Source organism: Plectropomus leopardus, chromosome 12, assembly GCF_026936395.1.
Source record: "Plectropomus leopardus strain MGB_pleo_1.0 chromosome 12, ASM2693639v1, whole genome shotgun sequence".
NCBI lineage: Eukaryota > Metazoa > Chordata > Actinopteri > Perciformes > Serranidae > Plectropomus > Plectropomus leopardus.
The window spans coordinates 16,506,908-16,534,733 of NC_142187.1; the positions used below are offsets into that span (position 1 = coordinate 16,506,908).

General features: G+C 39.6%; 2 protein-coding genes across 4 annotated transcripts in view; one reads left to right on the forward strand and one right to left on the reverse strand.

Annotated features, from left to right (window-relative positions):
• LOC121951474 (SPRY domain-containing SOCS box protein 4-like) overlaps positions 1-27,826 on the forward strand; it is a 95,056-nt gene that overhangs the window by 48,654 nt on the left and 18,576 nt on the right. The window lies entirely within an intron of this gene.
• On the reverse strand, positions 25,040-27,688 carry LOC148188067 (GTPase IMAP family member 6). Its single transcript, XM_088085681.1, is given in 3 exon segments — positions 25,040-26,123; positions 26,125-27,145; positions 27,485-27,688. Coding segments are annotated over 3 exon segments (1,152 nt in total). The 5' UTR covers positions 27,516-27,688; the 3' UTR covers positions 25,040-26,023.

A 27,826-nucleotide genomic window follows, 5' to 3' on the forward strand; every position in this document is an offset into this window, starting at 1 on the left:
TATTGAAATCTTATCTTTATCGTTGCTTTCCTTTATTCTGAACATCAAAGATGTGAAAAATAGTTATTTGTTGTTGTGAATTTGCGTTCTCTGCTAGTGAATTAAGAGGGGGAGATAGGAATTTGTTTTCTACTGAACATTAAAAGAAAAACTTCACCTCCCAAATGAACATTTGCATATTAATTACTCATGCTGAATTTGTTAATAAAAGATTGTTTTTCTTGCATGCCTCCATGGTGAACGAAGAGGGGAAAACTCTTGATTATTTAAAACTGTATTGTTATACATTTACAAACTCACACAACTCGTGCAGTATAATCAAAGTCTCATTTGTCCAGTCGTATGCTCAGATCTCAGAAACAGCAGCCCTTTCTGATGGAGAGCTGAATGGAAAGTAAAACTTTATCTATGTTAATTCATCTTGATAAAAAATACGATTTAAAACTGAACTGAAAGTGGAAGTTATCCATGTTCTCCTCAAAGCCAGACTCCATTGTCAAAAATAATAATTTTACCCCATTGAACACGGAAGCTGCTGGTCTACTCTGCCTCAACCAGTTAGTTAGTTTGTGTTATTGTGTGAATGTAGTGTTTTAAAGGGTAAGTCCAGATTCACTAAAGTCACGCAGTCACACAAACAAAATACCTGTGGAGGCAGCAGTAGTTGCTGTGTTCAGTCCGGTAAAATTACTGTTTTTGTCAGTGGAGTCTTGCTTTGAAGAGAGCATAGATACGTTTCACTTTTAGCTCCGTTTCAATCGGTAAAGTTTTAAAGTGCATGTGTATGCAAGTACTCAGTATATGAGTGCATAAATGAGCCTTGGATTATCCAATACCATTTTGGTGAAAGTTTGTAAGCAGATGTCTTTATATAGTTTTGCTGTTGTTAAATGCGTACCCCTATGACTTCAATCCATCAGGAGTTTCTCTGTTTTTGGATTCTTCGTGGATGCGTGTGAGAAAGACGATGTGTGCTTAACAAATTCAAGGTAACACAGACTGAATAATTAATAAACATTCATTTTGGGGGGTGGAGTATTTCTTTAAGTATTAATGATGGATGTTTGGCTGACCTGTTTTGAGTTCATTATAATACTTCTTCAGGTATGACATATGTATCATACCTGAAGAACTATATATATATAGTCTTACACTAGTACCTGCAGGTATCATAACCACATTGCTGTGCTTGTTTTGTTTTGTTTCAGTAATATTCTTTTGGGTCGCTACCATGACTAGAGGGTTCGTTCTGCACTACATAGTTCCTGATTGCAGCAGCACTACATCTTGCATCCTAAATGTATCAAGAGGTTGTTGTGTCTGTGTAGAACAGCTGTGTTTTCTAGTGATATGAGAGGGAGATGAGTTCATAAAGAGCTGTTTGGATGTGGGGTTGAAGTATTTGAATATGTTTAATTCCCAGGAGACTGCACATTCTGTTTGACTCCCTCCGTCTGTCTACGTGTGTGTGTGTGTGTGTGTGTGTGTGTGTGTGTGTGTGTGTGTGTGTGTGTGTGTGTGTGTGTGTGTGTGTGTTATGAGAGAAGAGGCAGGCTTTTCCTCCCATCGCAGTCTAAACAGTGACTCTTTGAACAGCTTGTTAGAAAATCTCTTACTCACACATCATGAACACTTCCACACATATACACACACCTGCCAGGAAGAGAAAGTGTGTGTTATGAAAACACGCTTATGATCTGATTCCGTCCGTCGCCCTCCCCTCGTGTTTGCAGAGCCCCATGGGTCTTATTTGATATCACAACAGGGCATGTTTTTGTCTGTTACCCAGCAGAAAGTTAAGGAGAAACCCATCTGTCTTTGTAGTTTGTTACGTCTGATTTTTTTCTTTGCCCAATCACCTCAGATTCCTCTTTGAAAATTTTCTTAGAAGTTCTCAGGTTTTAATGGTCACCACAACATCAAGAGCCTGTTTTCTACACCCTCAAAAAGTACTGGGCCTCATCCGGGTTTTGAATTGGGTGTTTTTGGTCCTAAAACTGCAGCTGACCAAACAGAATATGAATCAGAATGAAACATGAAAACAGTGAATTTTAAGAGTTGAAATTCTTAACCTCTGGTTTAAGTCCTGCCTGCCTGCATGTGTGATGTCTGGTAATCTCCTACACTCAGGCTTAGTTCAAAGTACATACTTTGCCCGTTGAAAGCACCTCACCGCAGTCACTTCCCATTTATGGGGCCATCTGCTGGATTTCACGGCGAGTCTGTGTGATGGCCCACCTCGGAGAATATGGAGAATATTGAGTGCGTTTAAAGCCCTCGCTTCTACGAGTGTGTGTGCTTCATGCTGTGAAATGAGGTTTGACTGTTGAAAATGTGCACAGCTTAATGCATGGAGGAGAGTGAAGGTTGAAAGGCTCATCCTGAAAGGTGTATCTGAAGGAATTTGAAAAAGAGGGAGTATGTAGAGAAGAGGAGGCAAGCAGAGATGTGTGTGAGATGACAAGAAAGCAAATGATTTTTAAAAAAAACATTTAAAAAAAAACAGTTGTGATCAGAATACAAATTGATAAAAAAGAGTCTCTGGTGTGGCACTCTCTGGCCGCACCAGGGAGTGCCACACATAGACTGTAAAAAATAATGGACACAGCCATCATTAGATCACCATTGGCTTGTGGACTGCTGTTTGAAGGCCTAATTTTGGCATTTTGTCTGTCCCCATCTTAGATTTTTAGACCTCAAAGTGACCAAATTTGTATGAGAGGTTGGAGTTGTGGAGGAGCGTGAGACTCTGACTGAGAGCCCGTTATGTGTAACTTAAAGCCTTGATACAGTTTTAACTTAATGGGGAAATTAGCTATAAAGACCAAAAAATGTTTTGTACCAGGCTGTAAAAATGTTTATTTCTGCAGTAAAGTTGGAGATGTTAACATGGGTGTCTACTAGCGGCTGACGCGCCTCTGGAGCCAGCCTCAAGTGGACATTTGATGAGCTGCTGCTGGTAAGCGAAGTGTTAGCATGCTAGGAAGCTTGGAGTATGCTTTATGTCTTTATAGCTCCCTGAGCTTCTTTTTTTGGGCTTGCAGCTAATTTAATTCAATAAAGAGTTATACTAAAGTAAGGAAACTTTAAATAAGGAAAGGTCATGAGTCAGTGACAGCACTCCCGGAGCCAGACTTTGGTGTCGAGCACGGCAAATCACACTATAACCCATTGTATCTTTATTGTTTCAACTTTTCCAGAAAAATCTGTCCACCAAATTAAAAAGCACACATTACGTGATGCTTAATTATGATTTTTTTATCTACATAAACATATTCACTCTCCTGCCCTGTTTGTTAGTGTATAGTGATGTAATGCTATCTTAGACCAAACCGGAGCTTGAGATGCAGCTGCTGGTCAGAGCCATGATCTGCTTGGAGACCACTAACAAGGAAAACCAACGTGTATATTTGGATTTTAAAAATCAGTAAGCGTCATGTTATGTTTTTTTTAAAAAAATCTGATTGAACTGTTTTTCAGTCAAAAGTGAAACAACAAAGTTGTAATGGGTTGAAGCGTGACTTGCTGTGCTCACTGCATTGACTCTAAAAGAACTGACACCAAAGTCTGACTCCTCGAATGCTGTCACTAAGTCATGACCTTTTCTTCTTTAAGAGTTTCCTGGTATTAAGAGGAAAAAATGTTTGTTAACTATCTATTAGCAAGCCTGTTGCTAACAGGTCAGTGAGTTCAGTTTTAAGTCATAAGATGTTTGTTCTCCTGTCTCATGACTTTGTACAAACCATTTTTCTGTTCTGGTGCAGTTTATTAGCGACAGAAGACAGTTTGGGATTTTCTCGCTCTCAGTTCCCCTAAAAGGTCAGCCCTGTTGTGAGGGCTTACTGTTGGTCAACAGTAAAAATTCACCAAACATGAAAATTATACCTCGGCCCCACAAAAGACTCCAATGTCTCAATATTTAGCCGCCTGACACAGCCGAAAAAACTGTTGTCTCCTGTTAGAAATCAGTCTTAAATTATTATACAACAATGAATTCCAAAACTCCTAAACAAAATAAATGAAATCACATGTGTGCAGACAGACAATACAAAGGCTCACTTAGGAGACAGGCTTCATGTAGGGGAAATCCACACGGACCGCCAAACCTGAAACAATGCTTTTGGTGTCTGATTCCATTGTCACATAACCACATTCATAGCTGAGGGGTCTTTTTTTTTGTTATTACCGCCGCTGTCGTCACTCTGAAGCTGAGACAAAGGCTGCGATGAGAGTAATATCTCCAGGTTCAGAGGTGAAGTAAGTAGCCTTGGGTTGCTCTCTTTGTTGCAGAGTGAGCAAACAGGGTGTGATTACAGTCTGTGTGCAGAGCAACTTCCTTTAATATCATTTTTAAACTGAATCAGCCTGTCTGCCCCACAGATGACTCGGATAGTGAGGATGAAGTCATAATTGCCGTTAGTGCGATAGAATAGCATTGTGGTCAGCTAACAGACATTGTATCATAGCTGTCTTTTGCTGCTGTCTTCCCTGAAAATTGCTTTGCGCATCATTTGTGGCATGCAAGTTTAAACCTCAATGAGTCTAACGTGTAATTCTACTTTGTGTGTTCATGTGTGTATGGTCATAAAAAATCCACTGGGTATCTCGGTAATGACTTTATCTAACAGGCTTTCCCATGAGAAGCGACTATTGGATTGTTTGTGAATTATCGTCGTAAGGGAAACAACATGACTGCAGGGTATTAAAAAGAGATTTATAGACACAGCATCTCCTCGCCACAAACTGTTTGTTTTTCTCATCACTCCGGCTCAGGCCCCGCTGCACCACAAGCGGCTGATCATCACTTTGCTCCACCTCAGATCATTGCTCCCATTCCTGCAGTAACATAACACACACCGGTGAGACCTATAACCAGAAGCACTGCAGGTTTACGGTAGTTTTGGGAAGACCGCTCAAAGCAATCAGGGTCAGGGAAGTACATGCGCTAATGCAAATAAACGCTGAGCAAGGTTCAAACTGCATTATCCTGGAAATGTGATTTAAATTATTCATCCTTGCAAAGCTCTGACTAAAGAATTTCTCCTCTTCCACTGAGAGGTGAACACATCCTTGCTTGCCAGATAGTGTATATTTCACTTAATTGTTGCTAAATTACATAAACAACACGTGTAACTAATTTATTTTGCTACCTTGAAGCTCTCTCATCTGCTTCTGTCTAATGTGTGTGCATAATATCTCTCTCACACACACAGCTCTGTATTCTCTCTCCTCCTGTCTCTATAATTGTACCAATTAGCGGCGCTTTGATTCACTAAAATGGGAGCTGTCTTAGCTTCGGCCCTGATATGTGCCACTTCCTCTCGTTCTCTTTTTCCGCCTCTTTTCTCTTTGTATTCAAGCACACGTCACACCAAACTCCAGTTTAATGTTGCCCTTCTTATCAGCTAATGCACAATACACCCAGAACAGACCTTTTCTAAACCGTCAGAGGCCACTGCTGGGCACATATGACTGTTATCAGGTGAAGACCTTGTAAATCCAATTTGAGAGATTGGTTTTAACTTCAGTTGAAGGATAATATTTCTTTCTTGGTCGTGAAGCCAATGTCAGTGCGTTTTGTGTCCCCCAGTTGCTCCAAAGAAGTCGACATTAAAGGTTTATTATCCAACAGCTGTGATATGATTCACCAGCTCAAACCAGTTTCAGCCTCAGACCGTTTAGCTGACTGGATGACAGGACCAGTCATAAGCATCTGAGAGACTGTGATGGGAGCAAAGAAAAGGAGAAAACAGTGTGGAAAAGGGAAGTTGAGTTAAAAAGAGGGAAAGGCAGGTTTAAAAAGATGAGGGGCCACAGTGACAGAATGGGGAAAAAAATTGGAAAGAGAGAGTAACAGTGAGAATAAGGCCTTGTCCACACATACACAGATTTCTTAAAGCAGAGGTTTTCCTCGTTCTGTTTCAAAAGACGAAAGAAAAATTCCTGTCACACATAGATAAGAGGATGATGCTGGCCAAGCCTAAACCTAAAAAATAGCCATCACCGGTAGGCTTCCTGGCTGCAAAGGCTCATTTTAACACATTCCGACCTCTCTGTCCCTCAATATAGTCAAAGAGTTACTGTACATTTATGTTTAAACATGTTAAAAAGTCATGGAAGCAACATAAGAAGCAACACTATTTTGGCTACATCGGTAAATGCTGGAAATGTTGCCAGATTTTAGACCCCCCACAAAGTAGATAACAGTGCACACTCTGATGTCTAAAGCTAAAAACAGCATTTTCCCTGTTTACCGGTCAACAATTGCTTGCTTGTTTTTACACGGCATCTTCAAGGTGAGAATATTCTGCCTCACCGTTCCATAAAAAAGGTACAGTAGCCAAAGGTAAGTGATGTTTCAAGCTGGCAGCTGAGGTAGTACCAGTGTTTAATCAATCTCTGTGTAAAAGGGACAGTCAACAGGAAGGGACAGGTGTGATGTTTTTGCAATGTGTTATGTGTATGACACACCTCCAGGAGATTTCAAAAGCAGTTAGCAGCTAACTGTAAGAAAAAGACCAGGGACTGCAGATGTAACATAGCTAATAGCTAAATCTGGCATGAATCATCTCTTCTCATTGAAATTAATGGTTTTTATGCCTGGTCCTTGTTTAAATAAAGACACAAGAAAGAACAGCAACTGGAAATGTCCACAAATGGGGAGACAATGAGATCAGGAAGCTCCTAACCCTCTGAGCAGAGGGCAAGATCAACAGCCATAAAACAGGGATGGTAAATTTTAGTTATTTCCATTTTATGCCATCGTCTTTTATGTTGGCTTAAATACAGTCAGAAGTTTCACACAGCAACAAACCAGGAGTTGGTGTAGGAGGTCATAATAATGTACCTTTAAACGTAGACTGGTTGTAAACAGTGTAGGTCTGTGTGGCCAATATATACATGTGGACAGAGAATTCTTTTCACAAATTTCACTATATATTACTATGTATAATATCATATATTACTGATTCATTCCATTCTGCTAATATTTAAATTTCTTCATCGTCTCCTACGTTGTATCTCCCTTGAACTACACTACGTTGCTCCCCAAGATCTCCGGAGGTACTGCTCCATTTTGTCTATGTCTGTATGTTCTCAGAGAATGTGCACAAATATGGATTAAGTGACTGCAGAGTACATCTGTTTCCATATGCATATGTAACACCACGCCCATTGTGCCTCCTTGACCTCCAGAATACTAGGATGCTGTCTAATAGCACACACTGTGGAGGCATAATCGAATCCCTGCCTTATTTGGTTCTCTCTCTTATAAATTAAGGTGTAATGAAGAGCTTTAGTTGCATCCCTATTGCAGTATCTCTGTGTACAAAAGGCAACTGAAAGTTTCATCTGTTGTCGGTCACCTAAAACATAGTTTTTGTGTAGATGACAGGCCAAAAAACAATACCCCTGTACGTGTGGACAAAGCCTTAGTAAAACCAGGATTAGATCCTCAAAGTAGTATGGAACAAATATCAGAAAAATGAAAAATTTTATAATACAAAGGCAGTGAGAGGGAGGGTGTGAACAATAAGGACAGAAAATAGAGAGCTAGCAGAGCTGCGCATTCATGTGGGATGATGTGAATGAGGCAGTTTGACACTGACACTCAGCTGATCATCTTTCAAACAGAAAAAATGTCATATTTTTCAAAGAAGTTTCAAAGCTGCACTGCAGCACCGACATACCTGCACCATCACTATTGCGTTTTTCACACAGTTCAGTTAAAATAGACAAACACACACCATAAAGTCGCTGGACTTCCATTTCTGCTGAAAGAAATATGTCATTTGCAGCTCGCAGACACTAACGCCGTGTTTTTGTTGGCAGGGATTAATTCAGACTTCAAAGTTAAAATCACAATTGCAGGCTCACTGAAGCGTCGCATTCCAGCAGATCTGTCAACGAGAAGTGACCCAATTTTTCCCCTGTAAGCTGCCTGACCTCCCTCTTCCCTACTATTTAGTCTCTGCACCACATGAGCTTACACACTCCAGATCAGACCCAAACCAGCTGCTGCTGCTGCATGTAGACACCAGTTCACCCAGAGTAGAACACTGAGATCCATTCATGAAGTTTACATGAGGCCAAAGCCCCCCTGTGGTACCGTGCTTTGGTTACATTCAGTACCGAGTGTTGATCTGCACACATATGGTCATTCTGTCTGTAGAGCACATACAGTTCTGGTGACATGCTGTCACATTACTCCTTATAAGTAGGGGTAAGCGATGTATTGAATGTATCCAAAAATTTTGAATATCATATTATATGCAATATGTCAGGTGACTATGTCATCACATTGAGATATTCTTTGTGCACATTAGTAATTTATTTATGCATCAAAAGGAGGCTATGTTTATGCACAGGAAACTTGCTTTCCCTATCACTGACACGCAAACATGCCAAACTGATTAACCACACCCACCAGTTTAAAGTCAATCACTGTCCTGAGTTTTAATCATCTCAAAATGTTTGAATTTCCAGAGCTGGTCTAACATCTTTAGGTGGTTCAGACTTCTCTCAAAGTATGCCACAAAATGATTGCTGCTAAAGGTAGCAGTACCAAAAATCTGTCCCATATTCTGCACTGTCACATATTCAAATATTCATCCCCACGAGTGTTTGTTCTTAATAGGAATTTGGGTTAAAGTTCTGCGTCATCCAAATCACAAGAAAGCATTCCCTCATTCGCCCCTTGTGGTATTAAGCGCAAATATTTTGGCTTTATTTTGCTGAGACAGAGATAGAGAGACCTCTCAGACTTCTGCCACCACAGCAACACAGTGTAGTCAATGTTTAGTTTGTGCTGCTTAAAAAAGAGAATCTCTGTTACTACTCTCTACTGAAGAAATAGTCCCACATAAAAGTGCCCACAGGGATGTGTGTTGATTATCCTGCGTAACTTATCAAAGTTAATTGATAAGTTTACACAAGTTTGTGAAATTCAGTCACCTGATCACAAATCAAAACTATTTACATACTGTATCTAGATGTCACTTACATAAATTAATTAAACACAATGTTTTGGTTTGGGTGAAGTGCTTCTTAAAGTCCAGTTTATCTCCTGAAGGTCAGGTGTAACTTGTTTCTGGTCGGTTTGCTGCACTTAAGTTTCACTCTTTTCCATTACAGGTGCGTTCATGCGTTTGAATTATAAATTTTCCTGTTGGAGTGACTCAGCTTACTAGTGGCGGCCTGGTTGTCAGCAAGCTCGCACTTAGAGTTTCACACCAACTGCTGGCTGTGTGATATGTGGGTCAGTGGGTTACTTCTTTAGCTTATCTTAGCTGCTAGCTGCAGGCCTAACAACTCGCACTCTGCTTTTTATGTCTCCCTGATTTGCCCCCCTTTGCTTTTTACTGTCACATGCACATCCTTGTCTCTCTTTGGCTGCTTTCTGTTCTATTTCTTCCTGCACATTTAGACAAGCCATCAGCAGCTTCTGGCTAGTGCCCACGCATTGTACTGACACACAGCACAGGAATATATGCAGTGTGTTTTTCTTACCCTGATTTTCAGCAGGCCCAACACAAACTTTTAATAAGTTTAGGTTGGATTGAATATTTAAAATGCAAATTTTCCAATAAAACTGGGAGAGCAGTTTGCGTGTACACCTTCACCAGACAAAATACAGTACAGGCAGATTATGCTAATTTTATAATTTACAGTGCCTACGCAGTTACTTAATAGCTCCTGCAAAACCTCGGAGTGGAAACTGCATCAGCCGATGTTCCCCCTATATTTTATGTCTTTGTTAGATGGATTCCTCTGTCTTCGCAACTATGTGTCTCTGACCTCGCTCTTCTTCATAACCTAACAAAAGGTCTACGATTGCCTGTTCTGAAGCTGTACTACAAGATTATGTGACACACAAAAGGCTCAGATGTGTGTTTGAAAGTGCTTCGTGTTTCCTTCTTCATCCTCTGCTTTGAGATCTAAACACCGCAGCCCCAGCAGGGAACAGTGGTGTCATGTCAGTGTGCTCATAATCAAATATTTAACAGCAGAGATGAATAGAGGAGAGGGGGGAAAAGCCAAAGAAAAACATAACAAATGAAACACAGCAGAGACAGAGTATGAGTGAGGAATGTGGTGACACAAAAGAGAAGACAAACAGAAACATGTACAACGCAGGGAGACTTTAAAGTGATTTTTGTATGATATTTGATGTCGTAGCTTTCAGGAAAGATGCCTACTGACAAGATGGTGTGAGTAAAGCAAGAGCGAGAGTGAGTAAAGGATAAAACAGGCCAAAATGGAGAGGATGTGAAAAGATAAACAAACCACAATAAACAAACAGTGAGACAGAGGCAGCAGTGAGATGTGCGGCTGATGGCAGATCAAAGTGTGGCAGCTTGAATAAATAGTGACAGAGACAGGATGATAAAAGACACAGAGAGAAAGGAGAGACATTAGAGATGAAGAAGACGAGGTGTGTTGAGAGTGAGCGAGGGGCAAGTTGAAAGTCATGTCAAGTGACTGGTGTCAGTTCTGTGGAGATCACATGAAGTGATAAGCGATGGAGGAATGAAGGACGAGAGCTGCTCAGAGAGGAGCGAGGCAGAAACAGGCTGCTAATGAACGGCTGCAGGGAAAGACTTTGAATGATTGGTGAAGTAAGAGGGCTGGAATACAAATTAGTGTTTTAGATACATTTCACACACAGAGTGTAATGCCTACACCCATGTTGTACTGTACGACTCATAGTAAACATGTCATTCAAGGAAAGGAACCATCAAACTCATCATAGGCAGATACAGTTTATTATATTTTGTTTATCAATATCTTAACAGACTAAGATTCCATGATCATGCTAGCGGCTCTCAACACGTTAATCACAACTCGTCAGAGCTTTTGGTCAGTGAGCCTATACTTCAAATTATGATGCTTTAGGTACTTCTCGAGCGTCATTTGAGGACGCTCCGGGACGCCATGTCAATTTACGCTTCTTATATGCATTGTGTCTTCTTAAAATAAATTTAAGTAATAAAATAAAATAAAAATAAGTTAATGTTTTACTTAAACAAACACAAACACCGGTACTTTTTTTCTACGCCACTGCTGCGAATGGGTTTCCACTGCACAAAAAACGTCACCAACACTCGCTAACATCTGGCTTTTTTATTTAATGGAAAAGGTTACAGTCAGCATTTATGTACAAGACAAATAACTCTTCAGTAATCACAGGTATTTATCAGCTCTAGCTCCAATCAGTTTCAGTCGGCAGTGATAGAATTACGACACCTGGTGATGCAATGACAGGCCGCCACAAAGTAGTCTGTCGCTGCCCAAGTAGCATTCAAACATCGATCCAAATTTAGTTGGCCCTACGTGGGAAAAATAGACTGAATAAGTAAGAGACATAAAAAAAGAAGATACTGCTGCAACATTTTCACTGGCTTCCATGTTGCTTCACTGTTTACAAACTTGTTTTCAGGTCAGTCTGTGACACTGAAAGTGACACACCAGTAAAATAAAAACAGAAAGGCATACTCGTCTGCTGCAGAGCCCTGTACAAGGCTATAGTCTACTGGCAATAAAAAAAGAATCTTTAACCTATTTTTAACTGGTGGTGCTGCATTTAAAAACCTGCAAACATGCACTTATTTTTGGGGGAAAGGGACGATACGCTAAAAGATGCCTTATGTGTCAGAATCATATGCTGGAAGCCACTGATGAAGCTGCCGAATTTGACGTCCTGGTTATGAGAACATGTTGTACTTTGGTACAGCCACTCTTCACTAATGTCTCCATGCTTACATGCTGATGGTTAGTAAGTACCATGTTGCCCATCTCAGTTTAGTGTGTTAGCATGCATATATTTGCCAATTTGCACTGAACATAAAGTACAGCTGATGGGAATGGCTAAAATGCATCACTATCTCTAGCAGAATAACACTATCTACACTGCAACCAACTCTTATTGCTTTAGACCTGCTGTTATGTGGTGTATTTGCCTCTGTAGATCACCCAAATTTTAATGTACCCTCTAAAGACCTGTGTCGGTATCATTGGGTTTAGTTCCTGAACTTTTTTACAGAATCCCAGATTGCAATTAAGCCAAGTTCCAGGCTAGCTGACTAGCGTTTTATAACCAGATCAGCTGCAGCAGGCTCTTTTGATACATGTAAAACCAGATAGTCAAGATGGTCTTCTCAAATTGTCTCTGATAATCCTTGATTTAGCTTAGTCTTGGATTAACTAAACCAATTTCCTAAAAGAGGATTACAGTTACTCCAGGACTCCATGAATTTGCTTTCCATCCTCAATTTGGTGGCTATACAGTTCTGTTTTATTTGTTTTCACTCTTTTTTCTGCTTTTATTGTTTTATCTGCTTCTTTTCATTGAATCCACCTCATGACTTTTATTGATCCATTCCAGCTTTTACGAGCGCCCCGAGGCCATAACCATGAGCACCTACTCTCAGTAATGAGCACAGATGCTTGACATTAATTTCATTTAACATATGTAATGAATAAAATTTGGGAAGAAAAAAGAACTGTTTCAGAAAGCCATACTTGAAACATAGATTAAATCCCTGTCCCTGTATAGGAGGCCATTGGCGTAATTATGATGGTGGTTCAAAGATGTAGCTGTCTCTATAGCAGCCTGACTACCAACACCTTCACCTGAGTGCTTCAGAGATGTTAAAAGTAGAATGCTAGAAGCTTCTGTACAACAAAAGACAATATATTTAGAGATGTTTTTTTCTTTTGGTGCTCCCTTTTTCACTTATGAACAAGGCAGTCGGTATTCCAGTATAAATAATAGAAACAATAAATAAGCAGACAACCATAGTTATCTTTTAAAGGGTAAGTGCAGTATTTTTTAACCTGGATCCTATTTTCCCACATTTTTGTGTATAAGTGACTAATGAGAACAACAATTTTTTGTAATTGGTCCAGTTTTGAGTAAGAGCACTGCAGATGGCAGCAAAATTGGCTGCAATCTAATAACTTCAATTTATGTCCAGTAAAAGTGCTTTTTTTGCCACTGACAGACTCAGATTGTTATTTTAGGTGTCTGATAACTTTTGAAAAGCTTTCCTACAGAGATGGACTTTTTGTGATAAAGACAAGGATCCTTTTTGTTTAACCAGAAATGGCCTCAAAATGGCCATCCCCAAACCCACCAGAAATAATTGAATTAAACAGTAATTTTACTGTGTAAACAGCCAGCATATATTTCCACATCTTACTGGGTGTATTTAGGGTTAATTTCTACCAAACCAGAATTGGTGATTGTTGAAACAGTGAAAAGATTAACCAAGATTTTTTTTGTTTTGTTTTGTTTTTGTCCACTTTGAATGAAGTGTGTAGTGTATTTTTTGCTAATAAAATTACTGTTTATATAAATGAAGCCTGCAGAGTTTGCTGACTGCAATTTTGGGGCTGTTTCTGCTAAAAAAAAATTTTTTTTAAAAAGGATCTTATTCCTAAACAAAAAGGTCTACCTTTAAAGGCCCACCTCCGCAAGCCTGTCAGTGGTAAAAACAAGCATTTTAAGTTGACGGACATTGACTGTGCAAACATGCCCCAAGTGGTTACATTGCAGCCAGTTTTGCCGGTGCTAACTGCATCATTCACACACAAAACTGGACTTATTTTAAAAGTTGTTGTTCCCATTATTCACTCAGACAAAAAAACATGACAGGATGGGATCCATGTTGAAAAATACCAAACGTACCCTTTAATAAGCACTTTTTGTATGTAACCAATGTATTGTTGGTTTTGCCTGCAGAGCACTTCTGACCCATTCCAGCAGTGGCTTTTAACATCCATTTCTCTCAGACAATATGCAATGCAAGATACAGTGTCATAAACATTTTAACTTAAAACAACATTGATATATTACTTTGCAACAGCAGAGCTCATTAGATGGACTTTGTGTGTGTTTGTTTCTCTGTGCAAACACGGTATAACCCTCCAAGGAGTCCATGTGCAACACCAAATCTACTGTTTGCTTTCTGCCAGTCTGCTGCCAAATTAGATAGTGGCAGGCAGGCTAGCTTAGCACCAACTGTCAAATGAATATTTTTACCCCAAATTTTGGATGTTGAATGTAAAATGAGAACTTGAGAAACGCACCCTTCGGGAAAAAATTGGAAGTATTTCTACATTGCATCATTTTTACTTGATATTGCCATTTATTGCAAAATTTCCTTTTAGCGTTTACCACATTATTATTCTTCATATTAACGTGCTTGTATAAAACCTACGTTTTAGTCACTGAGTCACAGAGAGAATGAAAAGGAGGGATGGAGAAGGAAGGAGAAGGGAGCTAGAAGGATGAATAGGCAATGACCAACCAACACGAGGGAGGGATAACATGAAGCTCATGGGGAGAGGATAAAGGAAAAAGACCACTGTGGGAGAAGAAAGCAAAGAAAAAGTGTGAAATCCTGAGCGCTCCTGCTTCCCTGGGAGTAGTCACACACCTGTGGGGGCCAACTGGTTAACATTTCCCTACTGTATCACCAGTAAGTGTGTTAAAAGCCCTGACATTAGTGCTATTAGTTTTGTGTAAAACAGAAATGGCCCTGTGCGTTTAGGGATGCTGAGAGAAGATGAGAGACCGACTGAATTACTGCAGAAAGAAAACCCCGAGTGATTTCACACCTGATTATCTCCCAATTTATCCCCTTTCTCTGTCAGGACTGATCCATTTCCCTTCATCTGTTCCACCCAGTGTGTGTGTGTGTGTGTGTGTGTGTGTGTGTATGTGTGTGTGTGTGTGTGTGTGTGTGTGTGTGTGTGTGTGTATGTGTGTGTGTATGTGTGTGTGTGTGTGTGTGTGTGTGTGTGTGTGTGTGTTGTAAGGAGAGAGAGAATCTATCCAGACTTAATTTAGGTGTGGGTGGAAAGATATTGCATCTACTGTATGAGGACTTAAAAGCTGTCATCTTTAGGATCAAAGTTAGTCTGCTACAGACCTATTTCAATGCAATTAACTTAAAAATACAACAAAAAAAAAATACACTCCGCACTTGGCATTAAAACCTTGTCATGCACAATAACACCAGCCACCAGAGATTCAAAGAAATTCATGTGAGTGAGGAAAGCTAAGGAACTGAAATCAGTTTTGAAAGCTCAGCAGTCGCCTTTTACAAAAACCCATAAATCCCACACTTAACGCTACCACAGACTAGACTATGATTGTGAGCCACACTTTTCCCAGACGTAAGTGCTTTTTTTAGATGAGGATTTTTTGAAGATAGATGGAGGAAAAGACTATCACCTGTTTTGACGTGCATTGGAAAAACCAGAATTACCACCTCAGAGTTCAGTGTCTCCGCCAACCAGTCAAGTTATAGTTTACATCCATTGCCTTCAGGACTCATATAATGATTCAAATATGGATGTTGCAAAGAAGCTACAAAGTCTAAAACATGGATGCTTCACTCACATCTTCAACCCGACAGCACAGCAGATCTGTTCAGTCAGCACAGTTTCAAGGTTATTGTCAGTACATTAATTAGCTGGTTGCATAGTAAAATCGTTTCTTTTTTAGCCGATTTTAATTGTGTTTATTGTTTTTCCTTCTTTCTTGCCTACAGGCCAAGTTAATGTCATTAAAGTCCAGTTATGAACAACGGGTATGAAAGAATAAATGGCTGTGTTTTAGTATTAAAAAATACATACATCTGTATGTCAAATACAGTGCCTGTTTGCAGAAAAAGTCGATCTGCTCTGTGCAGCACGCTGTGGTTTCGTCAGAAATAGACTGCCGATAGTTTCTGAAACGTGTTGCTGTGTGTCTGCCGAAATGACAAGAATTGTCTTGAGTGGCCACAGTGAGCTTGGCTGATTGCCTGTCAGAGACCTACTCTACTGAGTGCACTTTTCTATTTAGCATATGAATTCTGGAGTTATGGCAAAACAAACAAACATGTTTTGTAAGCTCAAAATGACCTTTAACCACAAAAATCAAATGAGTTCATGTTTGAGTCCAAATGGACACAATTTTCTGAAATTCCCACAAGGCGTTCCTGAGATGTTCAGGAGAACAAATGGACAGACAAACCACAAACGTACTGCTCGAGCCACAGCTGTCACAAACATAAAAACATGGTAGCATGTTATTTTTGTCAGTGTTCTTTGGTGACCACTGAGTCATAAGGCTGTTGTTTTCATTCATTAAATTTGCTACTTACCAACACACACACACGCACACACACACGCACACACGCACACACAGATCCAGTTTTATTAACAGGTCGATCCAATCAGCCTCCGTCCCTGTAATGACCGGGAGCAGTAATGAATGAGAGCAAGATAATCATCCCCAATCTTTGTCCCCCTCGCTCTTTGTTCAGGAAGCTGTAGATCGGCCTCTAATCAAAGCTTTAATTTGCCCCCCTGACATCACCAATTTACCGACAGGCTGGATTCCTTTGTGTGTTTACATGGATTCAGTTCTATTTAAAGCTCTTTGGGCTCTCTCTTTCTCTCACTGGCATTCTTCTGCCAGGTGAAGGAATCTTGACGTCATTCTCAATTCTTTTTTGTGGCTCTGCTGAATTAGATGTGTGTGTGTTTTTTTTAGTTTTGTCAATGAATATTGAGTTGTTGCACTACAAGCACAGAATTCAGTTAAAGCTGCCTGTGTGCACTGAGAGCTCTGGTCAGTCAGCGACACCATCTTTCTGTTCGAGTTAACTGTTTTCTGGCTGTTGTCTCTCTTGTGACACACAAAGAGGAGCTTGCTTGTGTCTGAATTGTATCCATCTGTTGAAGGCAAGTCGCGCCGTTTCCGTGACAACAATTCTTTAACGTTTCCTGTTTTGAGAATGATGTCATTACTTCAGACAGGTGAACAGGGTTTGTCTTAGTGCTCAGGAATCCTGTCTTGAGAGCAGCGATGTGATGTAATGGTTTTCTTTATGTCCTTGAAAACCTTCTTTACCCCCCCCCCCCCCTTTTTTTTTTAAATCATGGAAAGTTGATGGAGCACACTTGCCCTGTTCCAGCAATTTCCTAGTTCACACTCAGTTTCCCACTTTCACACATGGATACTGCTTTGCTGCTTGCCACTCATCAGCTCTACTGGAGCCATTTAAGGAAGGTAGAGTGCCCCGCACAAATGCATCTCAATGCTCTCTTGTTACCAAGTGGCATTTCTTGTTCACTTTTTAGTGTTTTTATTCAGTGTGTTCAGTTGCTCAGAGGAACCATGTTTTGTAGGTGAACAGAGAACTCATTTAAGGATGTCATCTTGGACTTTTGGAGACACTCATCAACATTTTCTCCATTTTCAAAACATTTTATAGACCAAATTTGATTAATTAAAAAATAATCAACAGATAAATCTACAATGCAAATAACTGTTAGTTGCAGCCTTACTAACCTAGTGACTGTAGATCCACATATACATGCAGAATTTTAGTCGCTGAATGTGTCCCCTATGCCATCCTCATTTTGAAAATATTACTTCAGACGGAAATTGGATCCACAAAATAATTTGTTTCTTATCTTCTACAATTCTGAATCCATTCAGAACTTCCAAAAATTAATTAATTAAATTAATTAATTAAATTTTTTTTTTCCAGTCTAGTAATGTTGACTTGGTTGCGTAGTAGATGACGTATATTAAGTAGCCGTAGATTGAGTAGATTGTATAGAGACCGGAGTTGCAGCAAGCATTATAGACAGTCAACAAGAAATTTAAGCAGTCCTTTCTTGATTGAAGGCAAGCATTTGGGCACACTTTGAATTCTACAGCCTCCCGAGGGAGAAGAAACTTTATATGACTCATTAGTATTTTTTGTAAATATAAGAACTCCATAATTTTATACAAACTTTATTCTGCTTTCATGCCAGAATTTGCCACACCACCTTTTTCAGCACACCGTGGAGTAGTTTCTTGTGAGATACCAAATATTTGTGTATCATAACACCTGCAGTGATGCAAAATGCCCTCCTTTCATTTCACCACATTGTTGAAAGCAAGTTTTTGTCTTTATTTCTGCCATTCACATAGTAGTGTGAAAAACTGATAAGAAACCTTATTACAATTTTACCTTACCACCTTACCTTATTACAAAGTCAGGTTTCTCAGTACCCTCCCCAGAACCTGTTTACTGTAAGCTGAAAGCCACTTCCTGCTGCTCTAACAATTTTCAGGCTGATGTTTTTTATTCAATAGGTAAACTATTGAAGTGCATGTCAGGTTTATTTGACCTGTGATAAATCACATACTCCTGCTGTTGTAAACCTAATGACGCCAGGATGTGAATAGCTCATTTCAATATTTTGCCCATAATATTAAAGTAAATGTAATCAAAAGCAAACCATCTGTGGCTCAGAGTGCAGCTGGCCAACATTTTCTACGTACTTTTTTATCTGTTTGAGAGCTCGATCAACATGCATTGAGCACACAGGATTTTCTTTTTACTAATGTCTACAATTAGTGTGTGTGTTTTTAATATTCTTACAGCAGTTTTGCATGTCGTAACCTTGGAAACCAGCAACCCCAAAGTGACTGTGCAGAGCTAAATGTGGCCTCTGTCACATTTTTCTGTAGGAGAATAAACTCCCCGTCATGGCCTTTGTTCCCCTTTAAAAGAGCAGGGTGTTCTTTCTGTATTTTTAGTTCTTTCACATTATGTGAAATATTAAGTAATTGTATTTGAAGGTCAAAACTTTGTATCCCACAACCCACATATATTTCAGAAGTCAAACATGACCCAAAGGTCATGGTCTAAATTTAAGTCTAACACTTTTAGCTCATTTAATTGTGTATATTATTAGATGTAAATGTGCATTTAAAAAAAAAACACCACCCTAACATGACCTGAGACACAATGACCTGTGATGGTAAATTCAACCTGAGGTCTACATTTATGAGGATGATAAAGGAAGAGTTGAACAGCAGAGGGCATATTTTTGCCCTCCTTGCCTAACTCTGATCATCATTTGCTGTGTCTTTAAATATAGTCATGAACAGGTATGATTAAGGTGTAATAGGTAATAAAATTATTATGAATAGTTTCTTTGATCTAACCATGCATGAGTTTTTTTTCCAATGCAAATTTACGACTTTATCATCTCAGAGTTTTTTCTTGCAAATTCACTACTTTAACCACAGAAAATATTTATTCATTTTACTTGTACCTTTGTTAGTTTTTCTTGTAAATTTACCACTTCAATACCAGAAAACATCCAACTTTTGTTTTTGTAGATGTTTTTGTTTTTTCTCATAAATTTACCACTTTTTTTGTTCATATGAGTTTATGACCTTAATCTTGGAAATTATATGTTTTTTCTCTGATTATTACCTCCTCCCTTGTATATATATATATATTTGTCATTGTGCCTTTCTCTTAAGATATTTCCAACAGATTTTTCTGTTATGATTTCCAGTGCTTTCCAGTTTTTCTCTCTAAAGTTACAGTTTTGGATCTCCTCAGTATGTCCCTCCATCCTGCTGCACGTCCTCTGTTTTATCTGTCATTCTGCCTTTAGTTATCCATCATTTTATCTCTATCTAATTCACATTACCCCTTTGTCCCCTCACCCTGTGCGCTGTGCCCGGCCAACTACTGTACTTTACTGTACTGCTCGCTCTGCTGGCTGATACTGCAGCAGTCTGCCCCGTCCCCTGTCATACACTGACTGCTTGAGTTACTAAGAACAGAAGAAAGGTTGAGATTATTGTCAGAGATTAGTAATCCTAATTTGATCTTCATTACAGTGTAGTTTAGATGTGGTTACTGCCTTTTTTTTTTGATGTTACTAGTCTCTACTGCTTCTCTTTGAATTGATGTTGTCAGTTGGTCTAAAACTTATTATGATCTCTTTCTACTTTTTTAAATTTTATGTTAATCTTTCAAGGCCACTCACCTAAAAAAAACTGATCGTGACAAGACTTTATCAAAGTGCTTTGATCTGGTGTGTTTGTGAGATGAATGTGTAAGGACATCCTCTTTGGAGTGTGCTAGACTATAAAGACTAGAGGACGTTGCCTTGCAGTGAATCATCATAGACAGAGTATGTAGCTGCATTGCAGGTCATCTCACCTCAACGGTTTTAAGGTGAATAGTGTACGAGTTTTCTATAAGCTGAAAAAGGCATAGGTAGAATTCTCTAATGTGTTTTAAGTCTTTCTTGTCTTTCATAAAGCAAGAACAACAGTATCTGCATTGAAGTAAGTGCATGAAAAGCACACTCAGCAGTGATCTTGGTGCTTTTGTCTCCTATTATTAGCTCATGCTCTCTGTTGAAAAGAGGGAGGCTGTAGAACAGCTCATTTGGTTGATTCACATAAATGAGATGATAGGAAACAAACATCCTTTGTACTTTGCACACAACATGTGTGTGTGGCACATAAACAGAAAAAGCTGACAAGTGTGTCCCTGGAAAAAAAAAAAAGAAATTGTTTATTTTGCATGTTAAATCATCCACCCCAAAGCAATTAAGCATATCAAAATGTGAAAGATAAGGAATAAGGAGTAATCAAGGCTCATTTGCAGTTGTTGTGAGTGTTTTTTTGCGAGTGTATTTTTTAATTTGGATGAGTCTAGGCTCTCTGTTTTCCCCTGGTGCCAGTGTTTGTGCTAAGCTAGGCTAATCATGTCCTGGAGCCGCCTCTGTTTTGCAAGCACACTGAAAAAATTGAAATTGATCTCACCATCCAAGACAAACAATTTTCTTCCTTTCCTGCTGTTGATTGCTGAGCAATCACAATTGTTTTATCTGTAGCTGCTTCACATAAACCCAAGGTAATGGTTCAACCTTTGTATCTCAGTTTGCCTATTTAACTTTATGTTTGTGGCCCACAGATGTGGTTTACTAGGCCAATGGGTCATGTGATCACGTAAAACTGGGTGTCTCAGTAACTGTGGTGAGTGTCCCGTGGTTATGCTTTGTGATCAGAAACAGGCCAACCACAATTGAGAAATTTCATGTTATCATATAAACACATCATTGTTCAATGTCATATTATCACACAAATGCAGCAGTTTAACAGCAACTATTTTAAAATTTAAAAAAGAAGGAAAAAGAGACGAACGTCACAGGTATTAAAACAAATACAATTTCTTGACTCCTTACTTTATGGATCAACTAAAAAAGTGCTCAGTCAATGTAAAACGTTACACACTATTTTATGTTACATTTTTTGTTTATAGATTTATAGTTCTTGTATGTTTAAAAGCTGGTTCCTTAGGCCTTGGGCAGCAACTCATAACGCAACACATAAATCATTTATTAACTGTAAATAATAATAGATGTAGCCACCATGAAGGTATTCATTGGTTTGTGGGCTATTGCTTTGAAGCCTAGGTTTTGGCATTTTGGCCATTGCCAGCTCTTGGTTTTTGGAGCCATAAGTGACCATATTTGGATTAGAGGATGGAGCTGCAGAGGAGCAGGGGGTGGCTCCGATTTACAGACTTCAGTGACGGAACGCAGACAGCCTGTCAGTCAAAGCAGACATACCCTCAATTATGCAAAATTATGCCTTTGTAAAATGTAAAAGGTGCATTGTGTAAAAATTCAAGCCCTGCACAGTCATGAACTGGGAAATCAGCCATTGAGACCAAAACAGTTTTTTAAAACAGGGTGTAATCATGTTGGTTTCTGCTGTAAAGTCTGGGATTTTAACATGACTGGTCCTTGGGGATTTCCTCTGTTTTGGAACCAGCCTTAAGTGGCCATTATAGGAACTGCAGTTTTTGGCACTTTCATGTTGGTTCATTTTTCATCGGAGGTTGCAGCTTGGCATAAACATAGTTTGGTAGCCATCGAGGCATTTTTGAACTTCCTGTTTAACACCATTTTCAAATTGTTGCGGCAACAATGGCAATAGTTGTTCACAGTAATATTGACTCTACACCATCACTGCTCATCTCTTCACACTGTAGTCTGTTTGTCTGATGTTTAGCACACGTCATGTTTCATTTCTCTGATTGGTTGTGGGTCTATCCAATTACGTCTAAAGGCAATTTGATGTACAGCTATTGGTAACGCCCTTTGGTAATAAAAAATCTACTGAGGTACTGATGTCAGAGTATGTTGGAGCGCCAATCACTCTATAAAACTGATGTTATGCAATATCTTAAACTACTGTGGCTCAACCAACGTATTGGATGGTAGCATAATGTGAGAGAATTACACGCAGGATATAAAATATGCTTCTCCATTACTTAATCATTGCAAGCTGAACAATAGCAGCTAAATTTGCATTGAGCTGCTGATAAAAAAACAATTGATATCGCAGAGACATGCAGAAACTTGGGGATGGATGTATGTTGCTAGGTTACCTAACAGAGAAAAATGACACCAGAATGGGCAAGGCTTTATTGGATTGTGTTCAGACCACTGGCTCCTTCATCCTGTGCTTTCAAAGGGGAGAGACATGCTGACGTGCATCCTGTTGCTGCTCTGAGCTCTCAGCATTTCTTGCAGTCAGCACTGAAAGTTAAAATATCTCAGCTTTAAGCTAAAGAATGCCGCATATCAAACGCGTTGTCAGTTGTCTCATAGCAACAGCAGTAGCCATGACAAGAGCTTCCCCGAAACAGCTGTTGCATTGCCAGATAGATAAAAGGTGCCTCTGGATCCAAAAGCCAAAGTTGTGTTTAGCTTTTGTGTTGTGATTCTTTTGGAGAGCACTCTGTCTCTATTAGCCTCCTGTTTGAAGCGGAAAGCCATTAGATTGTGTGATGGGTATTCCCCTTGTGTAGTACTTTCTCTCGATACACTAGTGTCTATTATTATTCAGAAATGTTGACTCCTGACAAACAGTGATATTACATAAGACACATTTCAGAAGTGATCAACATTTGATTTAATTGGCCCTCATATAAGCCTACATGACTGCTATAAACATTGTGTAACAGACAGAAACAGTATGTGCCCAGTGTGTGTCATAAGCTTGCACATGTTTTTCATGGCACATAAAAAGCTGATAATGAGGAGCTACAGTATTACTTGACCACGTTCTCTAACATTTTATCTTGTGCAATGAAGCCCAATAAAAATGATAATAAGATATCAAGGTCCAGCTGATTCATAAAGGTGTTAATACAAAGACCTTGAGGGAGAAGATTTACTTCTCTGTAGACATCTGTTAAAAGTCAACAGATACGAGCTTATAAATGTTTGTCAGTATGACTACTGTAGAAACTTTGTCTGTCGTGTCAAATCTTTAGACAAAAAGCCAACTTAGGGTAATGTGGTCTAGTCATAAAAATGTTTTAGCTCTTAGAAATCTAAAGTGAAAAAAACCCTGAAACTTTATTTAAAGAAAATGTCTTTATAACACACATTATTTATAAATAACAACAATTACAGTTAGAGTTTGCAAAACATCATGTATTATTTAGCAATAGTTCTCTGGTGATTTATCATTGCACTCTCACATTAATTGTAGACTCGACAGACTTTTTTTTTAATAAAGGATGAAAGTGGATACAGCCAAAACGCTACATTTAAGGTCTTAACACACCATGTGCAATTTTTGGTACGATAATTCTGCATGTCAGTATATTTCTCTGAGCTGTTTTTTTTGTCATTACTACTGCACACAGAGTATTACACGGAATAAAAGTGACACTTTTTTCCCTGAACAAGGTTGATTTGCTTTCCAACCAACCAATCCCATTGAGCGGAATAGATGTCATGTTCCAACGTCACAACAACATAGCACTGAGTGTTACGCTAAACAGAAAACAAAAAAACACATTTCTAATATTTTGACAGATATCTCGATATGATTTGCCATTTTGGGTGGAATACAAAAAAAAGATGATGTTATTTTGCTGGGGTCTGTACCAAAGACGCACATTCCCTTACATCTCGAATATGATTGGAATATGAGTACCACAATGATTTATTATATGTTGGGACATATTTTACCGTCATCAGAAAATTGCAGCTCCAACTATTTGGGTATCACACTTGGCAAGGATTCCAATAATATAACAATTAATCGTGCAGCCCTACAAAAATAGTAGACCTGTACAACTTGCAACTGTCTCCAATTCGCATTGCCCTAGGTATTAAGAGTTGTGATGCAGGCAAGTATTTTGCATTTTCATGTTATTCATTCCTCATGCCCCTGGTGTGTAAAGGCCTTTATTGCATACATTCTTCTTTTTGTCAGAAGTGGTGCTCACATAACCCGCAACGCAACTCGACCACTGACAGCTTAGATGAGAAAAATAGTTTTTAGGCCCTCTAACGTAAAATATTTAAGGAAGCAGCAGGTCCAGCTCCACAAGCTAGCATCACACCGGTCATACAGAGATGTGCATTTAAGCTTAGATCCCAACTTGAAAATAAATTCCCTGATAGATTACACTGTGTAACCCGGAGGAACTGATTGCTGAAGCATCTGGTGAGGCGTTTGGTTGCAGCGAAACCCTGTAAACAAACCGTATGTCTCAGTGGCTCATAAGTGGTGATGACGCACAGAAGAAGAACCAAATTAGTGCCACAGCAGCTTTCCACGTCTAATTAAAGTAAGCTGTTGATAATAAAAACCAAACTATTGTGCAGGTTTTCTTCACTGTGATACTCTACTCTACCTCACAAATTAATACAGTGTTGAAAATCTATTTATTGGTGCAAATAATACACTGATCAACAAGCTCGGGCCATGTGGGCATTTTTATACATTATTTATAATCACTGCACAGTTTGAATGACCTGAACCAATTCCAGTGTAAGCAACAGAGATATTTGTTTTAGCTGATTTTGTGTATTTTGGGCTTTTCTGGCTCTGCCTGATGTCCCGGTCCTAGACTGACCTCGTTGGTTACAACACGACTGACCTTGCGTGGGATCATGACTGTGAGCCAGAGATGAGGATTAACTGTCTGTGTCAGCCGAGGAGAGACAGCAATTCCCTGAAGCCAATTGACAATTTGTTCAGATGTAATGAAATGGGTGGAAGACCGCACGTCCCTCAGTTCTGCCATAAAAACAGTGGCAGTAATGACCTGATTAATGCAAATCGAAAAAGCAAAAAAAAAAACAAAAAAAAACCAAAAATATAGAATAATAACAATGATGTCAAACTCAGTGCACATAAACCTTTTTCCTTTTTATCAGTTTATTGTCTAACTTTTTAATGGCTCTTCTTTTTTTTAAATACATCTGCATTTCACAAGCAAGAGGAACACACTTTAATTACTCTTGTGTACCAGAATGCTGCATATTCTCACGTTTCACAAGTGTTCCCAGTCTTAGGGAATGTCCTGGCTCACGTCTGGAATCACACAATGTCTCACATTCCTGATAATTTTAGAAGCAAAACCGATACAATTTAAGCAATCCTGCTATGAAAGGGTTTATAATTACAAACCTGCATGGGAACTGAATATGTGACCGACAATAGATTCACCACAGAGCAGCGTGGTAACGATTATAACCACAAGCCTCTGAGCAGAAAAAGGATTTCATTCATCATGCAGTGCCGATGAATAATTTATCATTAGATGAAGCCTAATGGGAGTTTTAAATGGTTCAATATGACATTAAAGTATACATAACAAACACAAAATAGCTTTACACATATTTATGTATCAGTCCTCCTACATTAATACAGTGGCGTATTAGGGCCAATGTAGATAAAAAAGAAGTAAAAAAAAAAAAAAAGCAGAGGGCAATATTCTGCCAAAAAACCTTCAGAATATCTGAGATTTGTGTTGCAACAAAAGTTGGCTATTCTCTGAGTTTACAATGTCTCAGTTTTGTGAGAAAATAGTCAGCTATTCTCTGGTAATCACCAGATCTCAGATATCACTGGCATACAGACTTTGTAGAGTCAATGCAACATTTACAGTGCAATCTGTGACCCATCAGAATCACCATCAATCATTGTCTGCTTGTACATAGTGGACAGCGGGTGCAAAGAAGAGCGCATCTTTAAAGAAGCAGTTTGAGATTTTGGGAAATGTTCGCTTTTTCTCTGAGAGTTAGATGTGAAAAATAATAACACCCTCAAGTGGAGTCACTGTGGCAGTTTCAGCCAAAGTGTTCAGTCAGACTAAAAACAGTGATTGTGACCGTAGTAACTTTAGGTAAGCCATCTGATCAGACTAAACGCTAACCTTTGACCCCCATTAGACAGACATGGAGCCATCACTCCAGTTTTCAGTTCAGTGCTCTCCTCCCTCTACTCCGCTGTCAGAGCTTGTATCCCAGCTGTCTTCCTCACTGCTCTGTCTCTTAAGCTCTACCTTCACTCTCTCCTCCTCATCTTCCCCTCTATTTATCTTCCTCCCTGCACATTCCTCCTTGTTCGCTTGCTCTTCTTCTTCTGTCTCTAACCTCTGCTGCTGCTGTGGCTCCATGTTTATCTTTGTCTCTGTTGTCTTTTGGTGTCTCCTCTCGCTTCCCTCATCGGTCTCTGCCTCCAGTGGAGCTCTCAGCTCCCGCTCCTTCCTGCTCCATTCCTCCTCCAGCCTTCTGTACATGTGAAGGGAGAAGTGCCACCCACCGTTCTCCTGCAACATGTCCTCCACTTTACGCAGCAGCTCTCTCACCTGCTCCTGCTCTCCTCCCTTACTCCCATCTGCCTCACCCCCTCTGCTCCTCCCTCCTGCCCACTTGTCACTTTTCTTCCGCCAAGTCCCTTCCTGTTTCTTCCCACCTCCGTTCACCTCTTGCTTCCTTCGTTCTTGCTTGCCAATGACGGCTGCCTTGTTATCAAACACGTGGTATCTGTAGCAACACTTCTCCATCAGCCAACGCAAGGCGGGGCCTCCTGATTGGATGTGCTCCTCCACACTGCACCCTCGTCTCTTTAGCCAGTCTCCACATGTGAACAGCACCATAGTGTGTCTCCAGACTGCAGAGGTCAAGATCTCCATCCTCCTCTCCACTGCTCTCCTCTCTGGCTCGATGAAGTCCAGCAGAGGGATCACTAACAGAATGACATGAGGTCCTGTGAGTCCAAAGAGAGAAAATGCTTTTTGCAGTTGAATTTTCTCCTCTTGCGGCACAAGCTCCTCAGATGAACCCCAACCTTGTGCATCCACCACGGTTACGTGACATCCAGCAGTGAAGGTGCTGGTGGCTGTGCTTGCCCCGCCTCCTCTGGTTTCAAATACTGGTCCCCGGCCAAGCAGGGTGTTACCAGAAGAGCTCTTGCCTGTCCGTCTGGGACCAACCAGCAAAATGTTCAGTTCACGTGAGGCTGATGGAAAGAGAGAGGAGGCTTTATTATGCTGTTGATGGCTTCAACTTTTTTTGATCCCAAAGATTTGTGACAATTAGTATTCTCGTTATAGTTTGTGCTCATTAACTGAAAGGCAGAGAAAGATGTAGGAGTCCATCTATTATTTCATTATCTTGTAAAAAAAATGACTGTAACCTTTAGCCTTCTTATTCCTCTTTCTTGCATTTTTACACAGGATATGATTCACTGCATGTTTCATAAGCATTACTGTAGTGAGACAACATTTCTTCTGAACATATTCCTTCTGTTTGAGAACACTTTAACAAATTTGCATCTAAGATTTAAAAATGAACATACCAACATCTTTTGGTGGGTTCAAGCTTCCCATCGTCTTTCTTCTGGATAATTTCTCGAGGCTGCAGCTGTAATATCCCTCCACAGTAATTATAGTGAAAACAGGTTCACAGGATGAACAACCCCTAACATGAAGTTGTGTAAGAGTATCGTCTCCCTGGCCTCACTTTCTTCTTCACTTGCTTTTAGATATCTGAGCACCTGAGATGCAGCTTCCTCTTATCAACACATTGGCTGAAGCGCCTCCCAGTTTTTATTGGTGCCTCTGAATTCTTGAGGAACATAAAGCTATCAAAACTTTTATGATTCCTGTCCCACTGCTCCACTCTCTCTTTCGGCATTGCT